Raw genomic sequence first — 19,487 nt, forward strand, 5'->3', positions numbered from 1 at the left:
TTTGGGTGGCGAAAAAGCTTGTGAGAACAAAGCTCTCATCGATTTGTTTATTTATTTTGTTATCTGATGAATGTAGCTATAAGTTTTTGGCGGTAAACAACTTGGTTCTTGCTTTGCCTTTCCCTTTACCCATCATGGAGTAGAAACGAAGATTACGATTATTTATCAGCTAAAGTGGCATTTATCGTACTCGTGATTGATAACAGTACTTGTAATATATAAAAAACATTTTTCTTTGTAATTTTGTTACATATTTTATTTTATAATATCAAAAGTAAGTATAAATCATAGTAAGCAGTCAAATATGTATATCTATGAGCAAGTAACCCATCAGGTAACTTACTTACGCGGCACCAAGTGCATCCAAAATCCGGACCTAGGAGTAAAGTTGAATCCACGCGCCGATCCCCACAGATCCTTGGTGGTCTTCGGGGAAGCCTCGATCTTGTAATGCAGCAGTAGATTGTATAGCATACCCTTGACCTGCATCAAGGCATATCGATTTCCTGCAATGCAAATGTTTATCTTCAAGCTTTTCTCCTCCATGTCGTAACCCGTTGGCTAACTCACCTATGCAATTCCTGGGTCCCACGCCAAAGGGCAAGTAGGTGTAGGGCACTATGTCGCCCTTTCGCTCATCGCTAAATCGCTCCGGGTCAAACTTTCTGGGTTCCGGGAAGTAGCGGTCATCCCAGTGCAACCCGGAAATGGGAATGTTGACGCGGTCGCCCACTTTGAAGTCGAACAGCTTGGTGCCATCATCATCCGTGAGTGTGTAGTCCTTGGAGCAAAAGCGATCGGTGGCGGCGGCCAAAGTCCACTTTCGCAGGGACTCGGAGATGACCATGTCCATGTAGGTCATCTTCTGCACGGCGTCGTAATGAAGAGGTGCACCATTCAGAGCCTCCTTTGTCTCGATAATCTCCTCGTACAAGCGCTCCTGGATATCGGGATTGTGGAGCAGTTCGTAGGTGGTGGTGCAGATCAGATTGGAGTTGTTTTCGAAGGCGGCGAAGAAGAAGATGAAGCACTGGGCAACGATCTCGTCGTCGGTCCAGTTATCCTCCGACTCCTTCTTGGCCTCCATCAGAAGCTGGATCATGTCGGGCCTGGTGATATTGTGTTTCTCCCGGTACCGAATGGCATCCACCACCAGGCGAACAAAGTAATCCACCTTGGCGGAGTCGAAGATAGTTAGTTTCAAGAACTGGAGAGGGAAAAGCTTGAATATATAATCTTCTTTGTGCACATCGATTATTGACAAACTCACGCTAAAAATCGTAGGCACCAAGGAGGATAGCATGAATTTAAAGAACTGAAGTCCTCGGGAGAAAACCAGCGACTGCCCGATCTCGTAGAACTCATTTTCCGGGTTGTCGTACGAGTTCACCTTCAGTCCGAATGCGGTGGTGGCAATGATGTCGTTGGAAAGCTTGTTGCACAGCACCTTCATGTCCACCTCGAATCCCTTTCTGCCGGGAAGGGATTTCGCAGAGGTGTCCAGGTGCTGCAGGCACTCCGCGAAGCTCTCGTTCATCAGGGTGAACATGTTGCGCATCTTGGCCGCCGTGAAGACCGGAGTGAGGGTGTTCCTCATGTGCTTCCATCGCTGATCCCGCATCACGCTGAGCATGTCGTTGATCAGGCGCTCCTTGGAGATGATGAAGAGCTGGTGGTTGGGGAAGTGGTCAAAGTCCTTGACGCAGATCTTCTTGATCAGCTCCGGGTCGTTGAGCGTGATCATGGGAGTGCGCAGATTGAAGAAGCCTACCAGTTTGCTGCATTTCGATGATGAGCCGTGAGTACCGATTGAATAACTTGAGGTCAGTCGCAAACTACTCACTGTTGACGAGTGCGTTCGTAGAACTCGGTGAGTTGTTTCTGGAAGGAGGCCCTCTGCAAGGCTGATGCGCCCACATTACCCACAAACGGGTACGGCTTTTCGAAGTAGAGGTTCCTCTCCTCAAAGGTTTTGAAGGTGGCCGTGCTCCATTTGTAGATCAGATAACCGATAACCACAAGGGCAAGACAAATTTCTAGCAAAGCCATCTTTAGCAATGAGCGTTCTAGCTCCTGTTCCAATGCAAACCACTGCACACTGATTTTCGCAATTACCCGACACGCCAATTTATACAGGCTGCTATCAAATATACCTGTGTATAGATATGATTAGAAGTAAATACGCTCACGACAGGTTTCGAGCTTTTATTCAGCCAGGTTTTTGCGAACTCACACATAGATCACTTAGCTCTTAGCCCGCTCTCCCTGCTAAATCTTTGCGGGCTGCGGGACTACAGCAAACTGTTGTGCTTTGCACCTATTGTTGTGTTTTTGTTTTGCGCTATCTACGAGTACTTTCAACGAGAGTGCTTTAAAGATACTCTTCTCTCTCTCTCTGAAAGTCTAATCAAATGGCCATATACGGCAATCTAATCTGTGACAACGAATAACTACACAGAGCAACGAAATATGGTATAGTCGCATTTGTAAACACTGAAAAACCATACGAAATTAGGATTGATACAGCAAAAATTTGTTTCATATCAATAAGATATGAAAGATCCTAAGATCTCGTCGTTCATACGGACGGACAAACGGACGTGGCCAGATCGACTCGGCCTTTTTTCCTGAGCGAGAATCTGCCTATTACTTACTGATCAACGAATCTAGTATACCCTTTTAAATATAGCGAATAGCAGATAACTGATTATTCTTCAAGAATTGGCCCCTGTGGCAAGGGAAAGTATTTCGATGTTCAGTTATTGTATTTCATTGCCCATTTGGACTTGTTGTTAAATGGAACTCTCAAATATTGATACGGGTGCGTGATTTAGACCTGGCTGATGAAATAAGGCTAAAGCTTTCATCGAGTTCTTCCCATAGAAGGAAAAGCTATGTGTTAGATTTTAGCTGGATAAGTTCGCGCAAACATTTCGCTTTCCCCATCGCCCAGTGCTTATGTCACCCCGCTAGAACTCCAGTTTATCATGTCACAACCACTGGATGTGATGTAAACCTGGCCCAAGACGGGTTTGACTCATAGTTTTGTTGATGTTGCGGCCCGCAGTTTGAATATTTAACATATTGACGGAAGGTTGAGGCCACCAACAAAAGCATATAACGAGCAAACGGTTAAAACACCAATTTAGCCGCAAGCGTAATGGAAGAAATATAATTAAATATTTAGACGGTTTTGTTACCGAGCCAAGTTGTGTTTTCTTTTCTACTTGTCTTTTGTCGGGCTTAGAAACTTTGTAACCAAACAAAATATTTATGAAAGGGCGATCGAAGAAGAAAGTACATGCAAACTATATGTCGATAAGCTTCGCGGCTATTGTAAAGAAGTTAGGATAATACGTTAATAATATTTTGTTTAATTTTCAAAATTCATATTTCATATATATTTTGCTAAGCAACATCTTGTACGGATTAGATGTAATATGTAATAAGTAAACATATTATACGCCAACTTATTTATGACTAGAAAATCTGAAAACAAACAAAATGCAATAATATATTATATTCTACAATTTTTTTTTCGTTTTGGGACTTAGTTTATCTGCATGACGTTCAGAGAATGTATTGAATTTGCGATTCCCTAATCCTTTCCTAGGATCCACTAGCTTTTCCCCTAGTTCGCACGGTTTATTCACCCCTCTGCAGCAGGCATGCACTCAAAATCCCGTATATACATATGTATACATATCCTGAAAGTCCCCGCTGTGTCGTCGCACATGAAGGTCCTTTAACATTTTATGCGCGACTAAAGTGTTAGGATATATAAATATGTGTGTCCAAACATATTCAGCCTGCGAGGATGTTAGTGATTGTGGACGGAAGAGCTGCATTTTATCAAAGCTTGCCCAGCAGTTCCCGACGTCTGCCAGGCTATAATGCCTCCTGCCATGCCCACCGCCCCCCGCCCCCCGCCGCCCTTCGATTTCATTTCATTTCACTCCATTCTATTTCGCTTCTTTTTATGCGCAAATCATGCTGCATCATTAAATGTGGGTGCTGTCGCTGCTTTTGTAGCTATTGCTGCTGTGCTATTTCGCCTTTTGCATTTCCTTTCGCTTTCCTTTCAGCAGCTTTCCTCGGAAAATCCGTCTGAAAGCGACGGAGGGAAATTTACGGCTTTGGGCGTTGATTTTGTTTCGAATTCTGCTGCCAGTTCCTTGCCACAGTTTTATTTTGTTTCGTTTTTATGGGGTTTTAAGTAGTCGTAAAGCGTAACACTTGATGAGATATTAAACGTTGAAAGGATATCCAAAAACCGGGGGTAGGGCTCCCGATTTGGGATCACACATTGTTGCACTTCCTTTGATTTGATGGCTTTTTAAATATTGGTTACTGAATTTTTCATTATTTCGTGGAACAAAACGCTTTCAATGACGGTTTAATACGTTTGTGGTATCGTAAAAACTGGGGTTGCAAATCGGTATACTGGGAAAAAACTTTGGTATAACATAAAAAAAAAGAAATGTTACTGATTATGGGATCTTCTTTATCTTAGTCATCTGAATTGTATTTAGTTTCGAAACTTACTTTTTATTGTTTAGTTTTATTTTGCTTAAGTGCAATGTTAAAGAATAAAATTTAAAATTCATTGGATATATAACTTGAAGATTGGTGTATTTTTCTCAGTGCTGCGGTGGCCGGGGAAATAGGTGAAATACAGGCACAACTCACCTGACAGCATCGTATCTGTCTCATCAAGGAGCATAAAGAGACCACAAGACCGAAGAACCTTGTCTGCAAACTTGTCAATGACTCCCAGCAACTAAATATTTTATTAGGCAGTTGCGAGCACACAAAAAAGCGACGGAGGATTGAAGAAGGACGAAGGACGAAGGACTCTGTGTGTATGGTCGTGATTGCGTGAAATTTAGTAGCTCTTGGGGCGATGTAGGGACAGACAAGTTGATGCTGATGAGCCTCATGATGTGCCCGATGATGATGACGATGTGGACGAGGCTGGAAGTGGATGCGGATGCGGATGCCTGATGCCTGATGAAGCTGCCTGCGCCAGCCTGTCAGGGGAATTTGGGATGTGTCGGCAAAGTTCCTTGACTCCACTGCCGGTTTTCCTCCTCCGAACTGTTTGCCTCACAATTGGCCGTACGTGTGCAACATTTTTAAGTAGGTTTCGTAGCTTGGCAGTCTCTGTTTGTCTGAAGTCCAAGTAAAATGCCAAGGCTGAAACATATGTTTTCAATTTGGCTTGCAAATGGCAGAACTTGATTGAATTTACCTCGCCCAAAACAAAGATCGATGCTGCTTTAATAAGCGAATACTTTACTGCAAACAAATATTAGACGGAGTGTGGTTCTTTATGGGTTTTAAAATATTTCTTTTATAGGGGCTTTATCTCTCGTTACTTCTTTTCGCAATCGCTAAGTATTCCAGGGATTACTTTTAAACTGATTTTGGCCTGCTAAATATTTGATGCTTTGATAATTCTCTGGTAGAATAATATACTAGAAATCTGTAATTTTCCTTGGCAAAACTGCTTCCTTAACACTACAGAAAATTTTGGTCTAGCGGAAAACTATGCAAAACTTCATCTGTCAACTGAATTCCCAGGGAGACAGAGCGCTGTGAGCATTCGCAAATTACATTTGCGGCGTCTGGTAGTCTGCATCAATCATACGCACCGTGTTCAGCAGGGGAAATGACTCCTGGCAGATCCAGTTGGGAATCGGGACGATGACAGAGCCGGTCTCCATGTCACTGCATTCAACTTCCTTGCGATTCGCTTTTGTTGTTAATGAAAGCGTCGCTTAATTGTGCGCCATATGATTTGCAAGTGAGAATGCCAGCTGCCTTTTCCGGCAAATTAAAATAAATTGTCCGAAATTAAAGGAAAACTTTTACTTTCCCCCAGCTCAGTCCGCGACTACTGCTGCTTGTTTGCCTGCTTAGGAATTCAAATGGCGTGGCTCCGGTGATCCTACATGGCCATGACTTGTCTGACAAGCTCCGAGTCCTTGCTATGCAGGATATACATGTAGAATACGTATAAATTGTGCGACTTCGTCCTTTGGCTGACATTCAGTTGCGGATTCGCAGAGCGTGGTAGGTGGCTACAATTTTTGCATATTACGCACTTGGTCACGTACACGCTCCATCTTTATTTTGCATAAGTTCGCAACTCCGAAGCGGATGATGGATGCCGAGAGCGTAAGGAATGTGGCTCTAGCTCTCTAGCCCGGATGCGCCTGGAAATTAGCTCAATTAGGACCGGTCCGACAGTATGCCCCCGATAAGCGCGACGATAAGGACGAACAAAGGCAGCGGGCAATTGTGCCGAGACAAGGTAATTGGACAGAGCACACAGTTCGAGTTTGAGTTTGAGTTACGGCCCGGCACTTATGAGCATTTTTACTGCTCTGCTCTGCCTCGATTTATTTATTTGGCGTTTCATTTTTGCGACTCCGACTCCGACTCCTCCTCGACCTTTGCCAGCCAACCGAAACAGGTTCAATGGCTCGACTCCAGTGGAAGTCACCCTGCCCTCTGGGTTTTCCACTGAAAAGCCGGCAACACAATTTTTTATTTCGCATGTTGCGACGCTAAGTGCTTCCTGCGCTTTTTTATCCTGGGGACTGAGCAAGGTGCCACATCAACTTTGGCTGGCACGCCATAATATTAATTGTGCCTGCCAGAAAATATATTTTTTTTCAGATTGTGGGGGATGGGATGTGTCCTCCCGGCACATTGAGGAGGACATGCCGGGGGCCACTTAAATGCCATTAAATTTTTATTTTATGCTCATGAATGAAGTGCGTGCGCTCTTAAATTTTTAATAATTATTCATAGCCGGCCTTTTCCCTGATAATCGCACTTTGTTCTTTGCGTCCGGGCCAGGAGCTATTTGGTCAGTCGTCCTTTGTCCTAAAAGCTGTTGGATATTTGCATATCTGGTCCTCACTTTCACTTGCTGGGAAATTATGATTACTCTCCGGCCAGATGATGCAGCTTTTGGTGGCAGTCCCAGTTGCCCAGCTGCTATACCTCTAGACTAGTTTCCCCTCAGCCTGTGTCAACTTGCCTGTGTCCTTGCCCCGCGTGGATTCCTGAGTCGCGTCTGCGACAAATGACAAATTGTCGCATCAGTCAGCGTAAATGTAACAGAACAGAACGGAGCCGTATGCATCGTATAACAATGGATCAGAAGTGGCACGGTGCTCGAGCAGAAGTTTTCACTGCTCCAGCGAAACAATCATTATTGTTGTCTATTTCTGAGGGCTTCATCTCCTCTTTCACCGAGAGAAATTAGCTAGGAAGCTCCCCTTTATTCCAAAGACTTGTAAGCCGAATACTATAAGTAGTCGTAGCGTAACTATAAGTTTCCTAAATCCAAATTCCAATATCCAGTTCTTATATTCAAAATCTAGCTTTGAGAACACCTGATTTATGAGCCCAGGTTTAAAAGTGGTCTTAAAAAAACATTTTAATGATCTTTCTAACGAAACTAACCATTTTTTGCAGTGCACCCCACCCTGCTAGTCGCGTCTCATTCAGACACATGTGTTTTTGACAAGCTGCCGTTCATCGCCTTGTGTGACATCATTTATTATATTTCATTTGCAATGTCTTGGGAAACCCTGTCTGCATTCCATTCCATTCGCCTCCCCCGGAAAATATGAGTAATGCTCTTATGCTGCGCCACAGGAGTATGCAAAATGCGGGGAAACTTTTCATTTCTCCACTCAGCCATTTAATGGGCAAAGTTTCAATTAAATCGAAGCTTTCAGCAGCTCCAGTCTCAGCTGCTCCTCAAACAAATCGAAACAAATAGAATACAATGCCGGAGTTCCGCTGACAGCAATGCCAATAAAGTCCATGGCCAATGGGGAGCAAGAAGCTTATGTGCTTTTCAGCGATTCCCCAACTAAATCACAGCTAAATCTCTCGTCTCCCTCGGTAGATGAGTTTTATTTGTTTGTCGTTGGGAGTTTTTCTGCTATTTTTGTTTTGTTACTTTCGAATGTAAACTGATAAAAACAATTGAAAGCAAACAGGACCAAATGGGGGGAAATGTAATCTTTAAATTAAGGGTCGCCGTGCTTATTTCTTTTGCATTTCCACGAGGGTAGCTTCGCTTCCCTGCCCTTCCAACTTTCCATTATCGAAGTCGTCTTCAATTTCGCATATAAGTAAAGTCATTTGGGTTTGATTTGAATTTAAATGGCCTTCGGCTTTGTTCTCATATTAAAGCGTTTACCACAAACTGCAAAAGTTTCGCTTCGTGTGTTTGTGTAAGGACGAAACACCAATACACGCACACTGAACTTGGGCGGCACCCCAAAAGTATGCCAACTTTAATTGATTTCGCCTATGAGAATGCTATGAGTAAAACTCAGCTGCATGTGAAGAGCTCATTATGATTTAATTAACTGTGCACTATATATTTACGCGGTAATTCATATTTAGCCCACATTAGCGTGCCTGACTGCCGAATTCCACGCGTGTTTGTTTTATAAAATAACTGTTGGCGCTGTATAATTTTCCCATTTCAATTTTATCTTAATGTTTAATTTAGTTTTCCATTATTAAACGCAGCTCGTGGCGTGCCGAAATGAAAGTAGATTCTGGGAAACGGTTGGCCTTGAGGTAAAAGCATATAAATCTTACTTGGCACAACCTTTAAAAACATTCTTCAATCTTATGAATACATTACTTCAATATTTTAAAATTGGTAATTCTTAATAATATTTCTACACTCTGTGATTTAATATACAATATTATGATGTACAAATTCTTCACTTAATAAATATTAATATAAAAAAATATTTTAAAATAATTAAAATTATAAAAATATATAAACGTTAACATAGCGATAACTCTCAACATATCTAATTTTGTATAACAGTTTTCATATATTCCGGATATTTCCATAATTTGCCCATTTAATTTGGCATGCTCTAATTAAGGGAGTTAAGGTTTTCCAGTCACCTCCGTCCAATTATGAATCATTCTAGTTTTTTGCGGCCAATCCAGTTTCTCCCTATCCTAGTCACATACTCAGCACTTGAGACCAAGGGGCGGGGGAGGGGGTGCGGCGGGAGCTCTAAGGAGCAGCACTTAGCTGCGTATTTTACAGTTCATTGCATTGTTATATAATTTAACAGGCAAACACCTTGCCTGAGTGCACACACTCAAAGGCATTCGCACACACTCGCATTCCATTTCCTCCCTGTTAAGAGGGGACTTATGTTCGGGGGAAGGGGGGGATGGCCAAAGCCGGGCAACAATGTAGCCAAGTTTATTTGTGCTAAAAAGAGTTTCTCCGACTTAAACCCCCCGTCCTTCAAAAATACACCCACCCACACACTCACACACATGGGGGTGCTTATGAAATGGCTTTGGCTGGGGATGGGATTGGGCTGAGCCAGGGGAGTGTGTAAAAAATTGCTACAAAAGATGCCATTAAAAAATCTTTGTGTTGCCACAAATAAATCCGGCACAAATACATTTGCACTCAAACACATACAAAGCACTTTTACACTCAGAAAAAACAAAGTTGTATAAAACTGTACTCTTGAATATATGGAACTTTTAAAACTATTTTACTATATTTTATTCACTTTACTTGAATGAGCATTTATTTATTGGTCGATTTGTATTTGGTCAGTTTTGTTAAAAATATAATTCAAGGAAATTCCATTGTTCGTTCTCTCAGTGCTCGCCGACAACAACGAGCTACACATCCATCTAGAAACTAAGTCGCAGTTGGGGCATCATCAAAAGTTGCTAAGCCGGGGATCCGTGGTGGGTGGTGGTGCAGCAAGGAGGTCGAGCGTTTCTCATTTCAGTTGGCTTAACGCATTTTACACTCTTGCAATTGTTTAGCCGCGTTCTAGCCACCGACAACCCACTCAGTGTCCTCACCCCACCCGCCGTTCCTCGTTCACTTTGAAAGTCCCCACTCTGAAAGTCCCCACTCTGAAAGTCCCCACTCTGAAGTCTCCACTCCGAAGTCCTCACTCTGAAGTCCCCACTCCCAGTCCACACGTCACTGCATACTTTAGGGCGGTCCCATTTAAATGTCACTTTAGTCACTTTGTGGGCTCAGTGTGCACGGCGAACTTCAGGCCCAGTCCCAATCCCAATCCCAATCCCAATCGCAATCCTAATCCGAATCGGAATCTCGCACATTAACACATTTTCGTGTGGCGCCACTGTCTGCGTGGGCCTCATAATACGCACTCTCTAAAACTATTTTAGCAGGGCGTGTCGGGCAGTAAATTTAGCTACTGACAACACCATCCGCCACTTAGTAGAACCCCGAAATAGTCCTAAGCCCTGCTCTCAGATCGTAAAAAACTGCGGAAAATCCGCTTTAAAAACGCCGAAACGTGTGTGTGGGGATATCGCGAGAATTTACATAAAAGGAGTATGTGTGTGTGTGGAAAACAAAGCCCTAAACTTCTGTTGCCATTCTCACGCCTTTAGGCCGGGTCCAAACGCCAATGAATTGGCTGACAGTACTTGCTGTGCAAAAGTGCACAAAAACTGACAGACAGTTCAATTTTGCGCACGCTATTGTTGCAACTGCTCCTGTTGCAACATCTTTTGCTGTTGCTGCTGGATGTGGCGATGCTTTTTGCTGTCAGTTATGATGGTTTTAAACGCCGGATCTTTTTGGATGCAGGTTTTTATGTAGCAGAAATAATTTTTATATACTCTGACAGACTTTGAAAGTTTGTGGAATGACATTCATATTTTTACATACAACCTTTTATATGAAAAATCCTTTATTAATTTGTACTTAATAGCAGAAATACACTTTGAACTCTGGGAACAAACATACTTTTCAGTGTACTGCAGCTTTTATCGCATGCGATATTTTCTATCCCCTTCTTGCTTTTAATTGGCTGTCATCATGAAAACAAAACCGTTGCATATCTTTAGGCTGCCGCTCGAAATCGGGACAAGCGAGCCAGCGGATTTGTGAAACCTTCGTTGCGCCTTCCCCAGAAATGGATGTGTCATTTTGACAACCAAATTAGCATACTCGAAAACGCTTGAAAAACAAAAGGAGCGGGAGGAGAATTCGCTGAGCTTCTGGAGCTGGACAGGCACATTTTCCTGCAGGGCGATCGCAGCAGTTCGTCGCTTGCCAATGGGATTGTAGCATCATCATCATTATCGGCATCGTGGTGATTCCCGCTGGGAGTGTGCTTTGGCCAAACATTTTCATTCCGAATGCATCTCCGCCCGGGAATTTGCATTGCAAAGTTGCAACATTTGTTGCAGCCGCTGCCCCAAACGGCGATCGTTACATAAACTACGCCATCGAAATAGGAGGCGAATAGAAGGAAAGCTGGTCCGGCGTGGATCTGGAGCCCGCGGTCCTAGATGGCATCCGAGCCCAAATCTCGGGCCCAATCCGCAATGGCATCTTGATCATGTCATTTGTTCTGCGCGGTGGCAGTTACCGCAATTTCCTGTTGGCCATAAATTGAAATAATTGATGAGCACATGCGCTGATTTCAATCAGCTAATTGACGTTTTATGATGGACACATTTCTGTGCGATAGACAAATAAATGTCGAAGGTTGCCAAAATAGCGCTGAGCGGCTGCACTTGAAGGAAATAGGTAGTAGGTATTAAATTGCATTTAAAGTCAAGTATTGGAAGTTTTGTATCGAAAAAACATTATCGTTGAACTGAACTCAGGTTTTAACTTATTTAAATTAAGCTTAGCTTAAGTTAAGGTTCCATTAAGTTTACGAATAATGTTGATTGATTTCTAAATTCCTATCGCAGTGTACTGGGTGAAGGCCATGCACCACCACCCCAAATTGATATGTTGTTCATCATATGGAAGCGTTCTTCGTTATATTCTGTATCATCTTCAATTGGAGTTCATTCGGATCGAGTTGGATCGGTGGATCGGTGCCCTTCTATAAAGCTGGATGCCAGCTGGATGGATCGGATGTTGGTTTTGCCCACTTTGGGCATATCAATTGACTGCTTAGGCGGCTGTCAGATGCCTTAACGGACAGTGTACAACGTGGTGTGGCATGTTGCCGCTGATAGATGTTCGTGATTTCGTAGAAAACGAAAGGCTGGGGTGTGGACCGCTCGCCCCGGGTACGTTTATTTTAGAGCTAATTAATGGGAAGTACAAGGAGTCGTTCTGGTCGTTGCAGCTTAATTTGTCGCGGCTGAGACTTCTCGAATGGCAAATCCAGTTCCAGTTCCAGTTCCATGTTGCATGCACATGCTCCTAGTGGGCAGCTCGAGATTGACGTGTCATCCATGTTGCAGCAGTTGGAGTTGTTGCTGTTCTGGTGGTTGTTGCATTGCGTTTGTCTGTCGCCTGGCCGGACTTTGAAGTTGGTCTCGAAAAGTCCACTGAAACCAGGGTGGCAGTGCATTCCTTCAATCTTCTAAAGAATGATGTGCCTAGGCTTTGAGAGCACTGACTAATAATGTGTAGGAAATGTCCTTAAGATGGTGCAAAACAAATACTTGTGGTATTTAGGATGCTGCTTAAATACTTTCCTTCAGAACTTACTCACTTGCAACTTACATAAAGCTATTCCTGGAAATCTGAATATTGCATCTTAAATACCATTTGCACGCAGTTCTCAAGGCGAAAAGAAGATATGAATTGTATTTATTCTTCTGAATGCATTAATAGTACTTAACCTATATTTCATTATATTCATATTTTGGAAACGGAATTTAGAAAACTATGCATTTCAGTGTTTGTTCAGAGTGTGGCAAGTTGAGAAGTCCATTTGCATATGCGCCTCGCTTGATTTGCTGCGCCGTTGAAGCTGCTGCCGCAATTGAATGAAAGTTTTCCGATGGCGGCAGACTAAATCGCGACGACCAACGCCTCTCAGTTTTCACTAAAGTGCCTCGCTGGAGCTGCCGATTAGATTGGGCAGCGGCATTTAGCTAATTACCGCACTTGTGGACAACTTGTCCCCAGGCCAGGTGATGCGGGTGATGGGGGTGAGTGGAGTGGAGTCGAAACCGCTTCGGAGATGACAGGTGCTCAGCTTGGACCTTCATTCGCGGATGACTTTCGTTTGCTTGATATTTATTAGAATTGGTGACCATTAAGTATATTTATTTTTACGAGTATTGTTATGACCGCACTTGCAAGTGTTTTCACCAGGGTGTTTCCATGCAGACTGGTCTAGCCGTGAAAAGCTGTTATGAAATTTTATTAATATGGATTGATGCTTGTGGCTAATTCAATAAAGTTGAATATTTTACAATGCCACTACAAATTAAAGATGGGCTAGCATGTGAAAAGGAAATATTTTTCCAATTACAATTAATCCGCCTAAAATAAATAATAGTAAAATATATAAGAATAGCTAAATGTATTAATGCCAAATCCATTCTATATTTATGTGGAGAGAAGACTTATGTAGCTCTTACTGAAGTTTATAAGAGGCGAAGTTTCGCTTACTTGAAATGAATATTCATGAGAAACCCAATTTTGTACATATATTTCTTGATCTTAAATTGGATGATGGAGGCCAGATTATAATTGAACACTATTAGGTTGCTTAATTGTTTGTCTTTCCTATCCCATTCCCATTCCCATTTGGAAAATCAAACACGATGACAGCAAGTAAGATGAAACCAGGCTAGAAAAGAGCTTCCACTCATTTGACTCCCGCACCATCTCGATCGAAGTATTATAACAAACCCCGTTCCGAATTGTTTACCTCATGGGAGGACACGCACAGGCCAAACGAATCCCCCGGGGATACATCTTCGATACTATGCAAATGCCGAGGGTTCTGTTTTAGTTATGTGCAAATTTATTGTTTATAAAAAGCACAGCAGTGGGAACAAAGGCAGAAGCAGGAGAAGAGCGATTGCTGCCATTGTTTTTGCTTCTTGTGTATTTATTTATTTATTTTTTGGTGCTGCTTGGGGAGGTTTTGCGATCTGCTCTATCGCCAACTGGTTTTTGGTTACTCGCACGCACACGGCCAGCAGGAAAGCCCAAGCCCAACTCCAAGCCCAAGTCCAAACCAAAGCCCAAGCTCAAGCGAGCCAAGATGCAGCAGCGATCACATAATTCGTGTTGCTGCCTCATCATTCTTATGGTTTTCCAAGCCGCGTCGAGGATCGAGCTCCAAGAAGCGGGGCAGCCCGCCCCCCGCGGGAGCAAGACGTTCTGCCAAGTTTATTTTTATCAGCGGCGGCAGCAGCAGCATTTTGCTGCTGTTGCATGATGGGTACACAGGGAGAAATTGCAAGTCCTCCATTTACATTTCAAGTGTTGTGTTTTGGCAGCGAGTCTTTCATTCCAAGCTACTTTAATTGCTTGTTTTTACTCTACAAGGGTATACTAGATTCGTTGAAAATATTGTAACAGGTAAAAGAAAGCGTTTTCGATCATATAATAATATGTATGTATATTGTTGATAAGGATCAATAGCTGAGTCGATCTGACTCGTCCGTCAGTCCGTCCGTCTGTCTGTCCGTCGAGTCTGTCCGTCCGTATGAACGTCGAGATCTCAGGAACAATAAAAACTAGAAAGTTGAGATTCCGCAGTTATGATATATAAGAATATTACATATAATATATGTACATAATATATTTTGTACTTAGATTTCGTACTTAGTTTCTTATTATGCTTTGTATAGAAATACCAGACTTAAGGTACATTTCCAAAGAAGGTAATATTCAGTAAAGTAAAACACAACTGCCCTTAAATGGGGTTCGCCCACTATCACTGATGAAGTTAGAAGTGCAGGTGAGTTGTGCGCTTCTTTCCCTTCCCAATTTCGCTCAGTGTGCCTCCCGCTCGAGCCCTTTTCCGATCCAAAACCCCGGCAGTCGTGTGTATCTGCAGAGGCAAGAGCCTTGCGGCCCGGCATCTCACGATCTTTAACATGTTTTGTCTCGATCAGTGAAATCATTCAATCAGAACGGTCAGCACCAGCTCCGCTCCTCTATCCTCTGTCCACTGTCCTCTGTTGCCAGGAGACAGGAGACAGGACACACTCACACGCAGCTCACTAGTGGTGCTGCACTGGTGGTTGTGAATTATATAAGGCTAAGCCGAATCTGGTTTTGTGCATTTAAGGCAGCCCGTTCCCCCTTCCCCATCCCCCAGCCACCGATTGAAAGTGTTATGAGCGAAGCGTTTTTGTGCTTTGTAATGCTGCCATCGGCTGCTCGATTCCTGGGCCTTATATCTATATCGTATTTATGCAAGATCAGCGGGCCAAAGGAAGCGCTGCCCATCAGTCAAAACAGCAGCAAGACCACAATAACCCACGGAAGCTGCCAATTTATGACACCCGAAGAGGAGGACTTTTCTGGCTTGTTTTCGGGTTGGGTCCATAAAGCATGTTTTTAAAATTCCATTAAAATTTATTAGCATTTCACACAAAACGTGCATAAATAACCGCGGCGAATTTCGGGACTTTGCCAAATCAGCAGGAGAACCGGCAAAGGTCCCCGTTACAGGTCTTTGATGGCACAAAAAAAAATTGGCTATCGTTTTGGGGTCTTGGAGCCCTCTTTTGAGCCCGCTGGGAATTCGATTGGATGTTGGCCTTCCTTCTGAGGTATCTGAATTTCGTAAGTTTGTGTGTGCGTGATGCCGTTAATTGGAATATGGGATGGGGGATGGGGGGTGGTAACTGCAAGCCCGATAAACAATTTATGCGCAATGCTGTTTGTTTTCCCCGCTGCCTTTTGTTTATGGACGCATTATCTAAACAAATACGAAAATAACTCATTAAATGCAAAGGCCATAAAACCTGAACATTTTGGTTCGTGTTCGTAAACGAGAAATTAGAGTTAATGCAATCCTGATCTCAGGGCGGCCCGCCGCCCCTCGCCCCTCTTGGCATACAGCATTGGGTCCAAGCATGCATGTAAATAATTTGACAGCAGCGTAAACCCCAAGCAGCAGCGGCCACTCGAGGCGAGAGCAACAACAAGTGCAGAAGGTGAGAGCAACCGAGCCCCAAGTGCACCGGAGAGTTGGAGAGTGGGAGAGAGGGAGAGAGCGGGAGCGCGCTGGAGAAAGATATAAATCAGTGTTCCCATAGGGGGAGATCTGCTGTAGGTGTTCCCAGTATTACCAGGTGCTCGGGTTAAGAACCTAATCCACCTAAAGGTTCCTTTCTTTCCTCCTTTACTCACTGTCCACTTACAGTGGGCACTTGCACTATGATCTGCGGCTTGCCAAAACCTAAAAGAGTAATAAGTAAAAAGGAGTAGATTGGGGAGTAGAGTAGGAGTAGATGTCTATGAATCAATTGTAATTTAATTGTTGTGCACACTTTTAAACACTAATATTTAAAAAAAATATTTACCTAATCTAACATTCTTGTATTAATGGAATAAACTTATATAAGGTAAACGCTACAACGTAAAATGCATTAGAGTTCGAGCAAACACCATCCATGAGTTTGGCAAGGGTATTCAAAGGCTCGATCTGCCGAGGAACCCTTTCGTTTTTAATGCTTTTCTTTGACGCTGCTTGTAATGCAAAGCGCATCAGTCGCTGTTGCAGTCGACGTCGTTCTTGGCGTGGCTTTGTCTCGATTCCTGGCCAACTCGCGGCTATAAATGACAAGTGGCTGGGCCATTTCACTTTTAGTCTGGAGGTGTCGACGAAGGCGCAATGAACCATTGGCTAAGCAGTGAGCACCCGAACTGAAGATCCCCAAAGCCCAACTGAAAACTAATCCCATTCAATTTTCAAATATAGTAATATTTCTTGGGGTGTGGATCTCGGCACCTGGAGGCCTGGGCAACACGATCAAGGAGCGGAATCTCTTCGCCACCGAACTCTTCCAAACCCTGGCCACAGATCGCCAGGATGAAAACGTGATCATCTCGCCGGTGTCCATTCAGCTGGCCCTTGGGTTGGCCTACTACGGAGCTGAGGGCAGGACCGCGGCGGAACTGCAGAAGACCCTCCACGCCTCCGCCAAGGAGAGCAAGGATGGGCTGGCCGAGAGCTACCACAACCTGCTGCACTCGTATATCAAGTCCAAGACCGTGCTGGAAATCGCCAACAAGGTGTACACCCGGGAAAATCTCACAGTATCGAGCCACTTCCGTGAGGTGGCCCAGAAGTACTTCGACTCCGAGGTGGAACCCCTGGACTTCAGTCGCGAAACGGAGGCCGTGGAGCGGATCAACCGGTGGGTTAAGCAGCAGACGCAGAACAAGATCGAACGGGTGGTGGACAGCCTGGAACCGGATACCAATGTGGCCCTGGTCAACGCCATCTACTTCAAGGCTCGCTGGGCACGACCCTTCAACGACGAGGACACCCGGAATCGAGAGTTCTGGCTGAGCGACAGCCAGTCCATCCAGGTGCCCACCATGTTCGCCGACAACTGGTACTACTACGCCGACTACCCGGAACTGGACGCCAAGGCCATCGAACTGTTCTTCGAGAACATCAACCTGACCATGTGGTTCATCCTGCCCAACCAGCGATCCGGACTGCAGGCTCTGGAGCAGAAGCTCAAGGGCGTCGACTTCAACCGGCTCGAAGATCTCTGGCAGTGGCAGAGTGTCTCCGTCTACCTGCCCAAGTTCAAGTTCGAGTTCGACACGGACCTCCGACCCACGCTGCACAAGGTGAGGGGTGAGGGGTGAGAGGTCACCATAATGATATTCCAGGGGGAGATAAGATCTAAGCGGTAGGGAGACAGGGTTATAAACTATTCGTGGGTCTGACGGGTAAACCATTAACATGGTGTAGTTTTCAACCCGTTTACTATTGGTATCTAATGAAGGGGGACTTTTTCGAAACTTCTCCTTTCAGATGGGAATCAGTGCCATGTTCTCGGATGCCGCCGACTTCAGCAACATATTCCAGGACTCGCCCATCGGCACGCGGATCACACAGGTGCAGCACAAGACCTTCATCGATGTAAACGAGATCGGTTGCGAGGCGGCAGGAGCTAGCTGTAAGTCTTATTGTTTTTCGAGGTATTTCAAGTAGACGCCACTTTTTTTTTGGGTCTTCCAGATGCTGCCGGAGTGCCCATGTCCCTGCCCCTGGACCCCAAGACTTTCGTGGCCGATCATCCATTTGCGTTCATCATTCGCGACAAGCACGCTGTCTATTTCACCGGACACATTGTCAAGTTTTAATCACATTTAAGCACATTGTCACACATTTCACTTAGATTAACCTCTTCAAATGTAATCATCATTGCATCAATAAATAATGTGTCAAAATTTAAAAGTCCATGGTCTCGCATTTGAATCCCCGAGTTGGCTGGCACTTGCCCTCGTTTACCACCAGGAACACTGAAATAAAACTCGAGTTAAAGGGTGTCTTTTAACCATTCGATTTTGTAATAATTCTCACGGTGTTTGTGGTGCTGCTGGCGTCCGCAATTGAAGACCAGCATGGAGCAGTACTCTATGTCCAAGTAGCACCCATTGATGAAAGCGCAGACCAACTTGCCTCTGAATTCGTCCTGGCAGGCGATACAATGGGACAGAAGTTCCACGCTTGGAGCTGTAACTCCTGGCAATTGGGGAAGAGCAACTAGTGCCACTACCAAGAACGCTGCCAAAAGGTTCTTCATTTTACTGTCGACCGATTTGAAACGCTAAGGAAGTGGGAATGAGTACACACTTTTGAAATATCTCTCCTATTTGAAGGCGAACCGAATGCATTATACGGTGTAAAAATCCAATTATGGGTGTATTCGGGCATCAGATATGCAAGTCACAGAAAACCTGTTAAGTACAGGGAGATATCTTATAATACGAACTGCAGCTTGGTGGTCTGTCAGCGATCAAGCCAAAAATAAACACTGCAGCAAGGTACACATAAAACCCAAAATCGCCGATGACAATTGCAATATTTAACTCGAAAACGACAAACAAAACGTGCGACCCCAAAATTAGCCAGAAAAAGCAGGGGAAAATAACCGAAAATAATCAACGACCATTGGATGCACTGCAGCGCCTTACATTACCTTACAATTAATGGGTTAAATGGGGGCTTGACACTTGAAACATATTCAGATTAAAATTCACTTTTAAAACAATTCATATTTAAGCAATCTCTTAATGACTAACTAAAAGATAACTCTAAAGTATATATAATCCTGATGAAAACAGGATGCTTATAACACCATGTTTAAAGGCAGCCAGCAAAAGATCGCATGATAGAGGGATGTAGGATTAGCTAAATGAACTGTCAGTTTTGGGCGGTGAAACTAGTTTCCACTGCTGGGTTGCAGTTGGAAGGGGCAGCACTTGTGGCTTGCACCATGCACATGCACCTGCTGCACTTTTTCGATGGGTGATGGGGGATGGGCTCTTTAGAATTCCGCTCACAAGGCGCAGAAACAAAGAAACTTGTCGGGGCAGCCGAGCATTCTAACAAAGGGAAGAGCAGTCGCGAACTTTTGGGAGGGAGAATGATATCGGCCCCATCTGTGCCCACTATTTCCGAGATAACCGGTATTCGGCAAGAGAGAGAGAGCCCCCAAAGAGCGAG

At 44.1% G+C, this 19,487-nt stretch overlaps 3 protein-coding genes across 3 annotated transcripts; 1 reads left to right on the forward strand and 2 right to left on the reverse strand.

Moving 5' to 3' along the window:
* Nucleotides 1-228: 228 nt before the first annotated feature.
* Nucleotides 229-2,132, reverse strand: LOC6528386 (cytochrome P450 9b2). The gene is made up of 4 exons (XM_002089397.3): nt 1,844-2,132; nt 1,271-1,778; nt 571-1,207; nt 229-506 (listed from the first exon to the last, which is right to left on the reverse strand). Exons 1-4 carry the CDS (start codon nt 2,047-2,049, stop codon nt 340-342), a joined length of 1,518 nt encoding a protein of 505 aa, XP_002089433.3. The 5' UTR covers nt 2,050-2,132; the 3' UTR covers nt 229-339.
* Nucleotides 2,133-16,435: 14,303 nt separating this feature from the next.
* LOC6528387 (serine protease inhibitor 42Dd) lies at nt 16,436-18,215 on the forward strand. Its single transcript, XM_002089398.4, has 4 exons — nt 16,436-16,650; nt 16,719-17,602; nt 17,790-17,934; nt 17,997-18,215. Exons 1-4 carry the CDS (start codon nt 16,632-16,634, stop codon nt 18,119-18,121), a joined length of 1,173 nt encoding a protein of 390 aa, XP_002089434.1. The 5' UTR covers nt 16,436-16,631; the 3' UTR covers nt 18,122-18,215.
* LOC6528388 lies at nt 18,094-18,611 on the reverse strand. Its single transcript, XM_002089399.4, has 2 exons — nt 18,342-18,611; nt 18,094-18,280 (listed from the first exon to the last, which is right to left on the reverse strand). Exons 1-2 carry the CDS (start codon nt 18,562-18,564, stop codon nt 18,210-18,212), a joined length of 294 nt encoding a protein of 97 aa, XP_002089435.1. The 5' UTR covers nt 18,565-18,611; the 3' UTR covers nt 18,094-18,209.
* Between the last annotated feature and the right edge of the window lie 876 nt (nt 18,612-19,487).

Source organism: Drosophila yakuba, chromosome 2L (genome assembly GCF_016746365.2).
Source record: "Drosophila yakuba strain Tai18E2 chromosome 2L, Prin_Dyak_Tai18E2_2.1, whole genome shotgun sequence".
Lineage (NCBI taxonomy): Eukaryota > Metazoa > Arthropoda > Insecta > Diptera > Drosophilidae > Drosophila > Drosophila yakuba.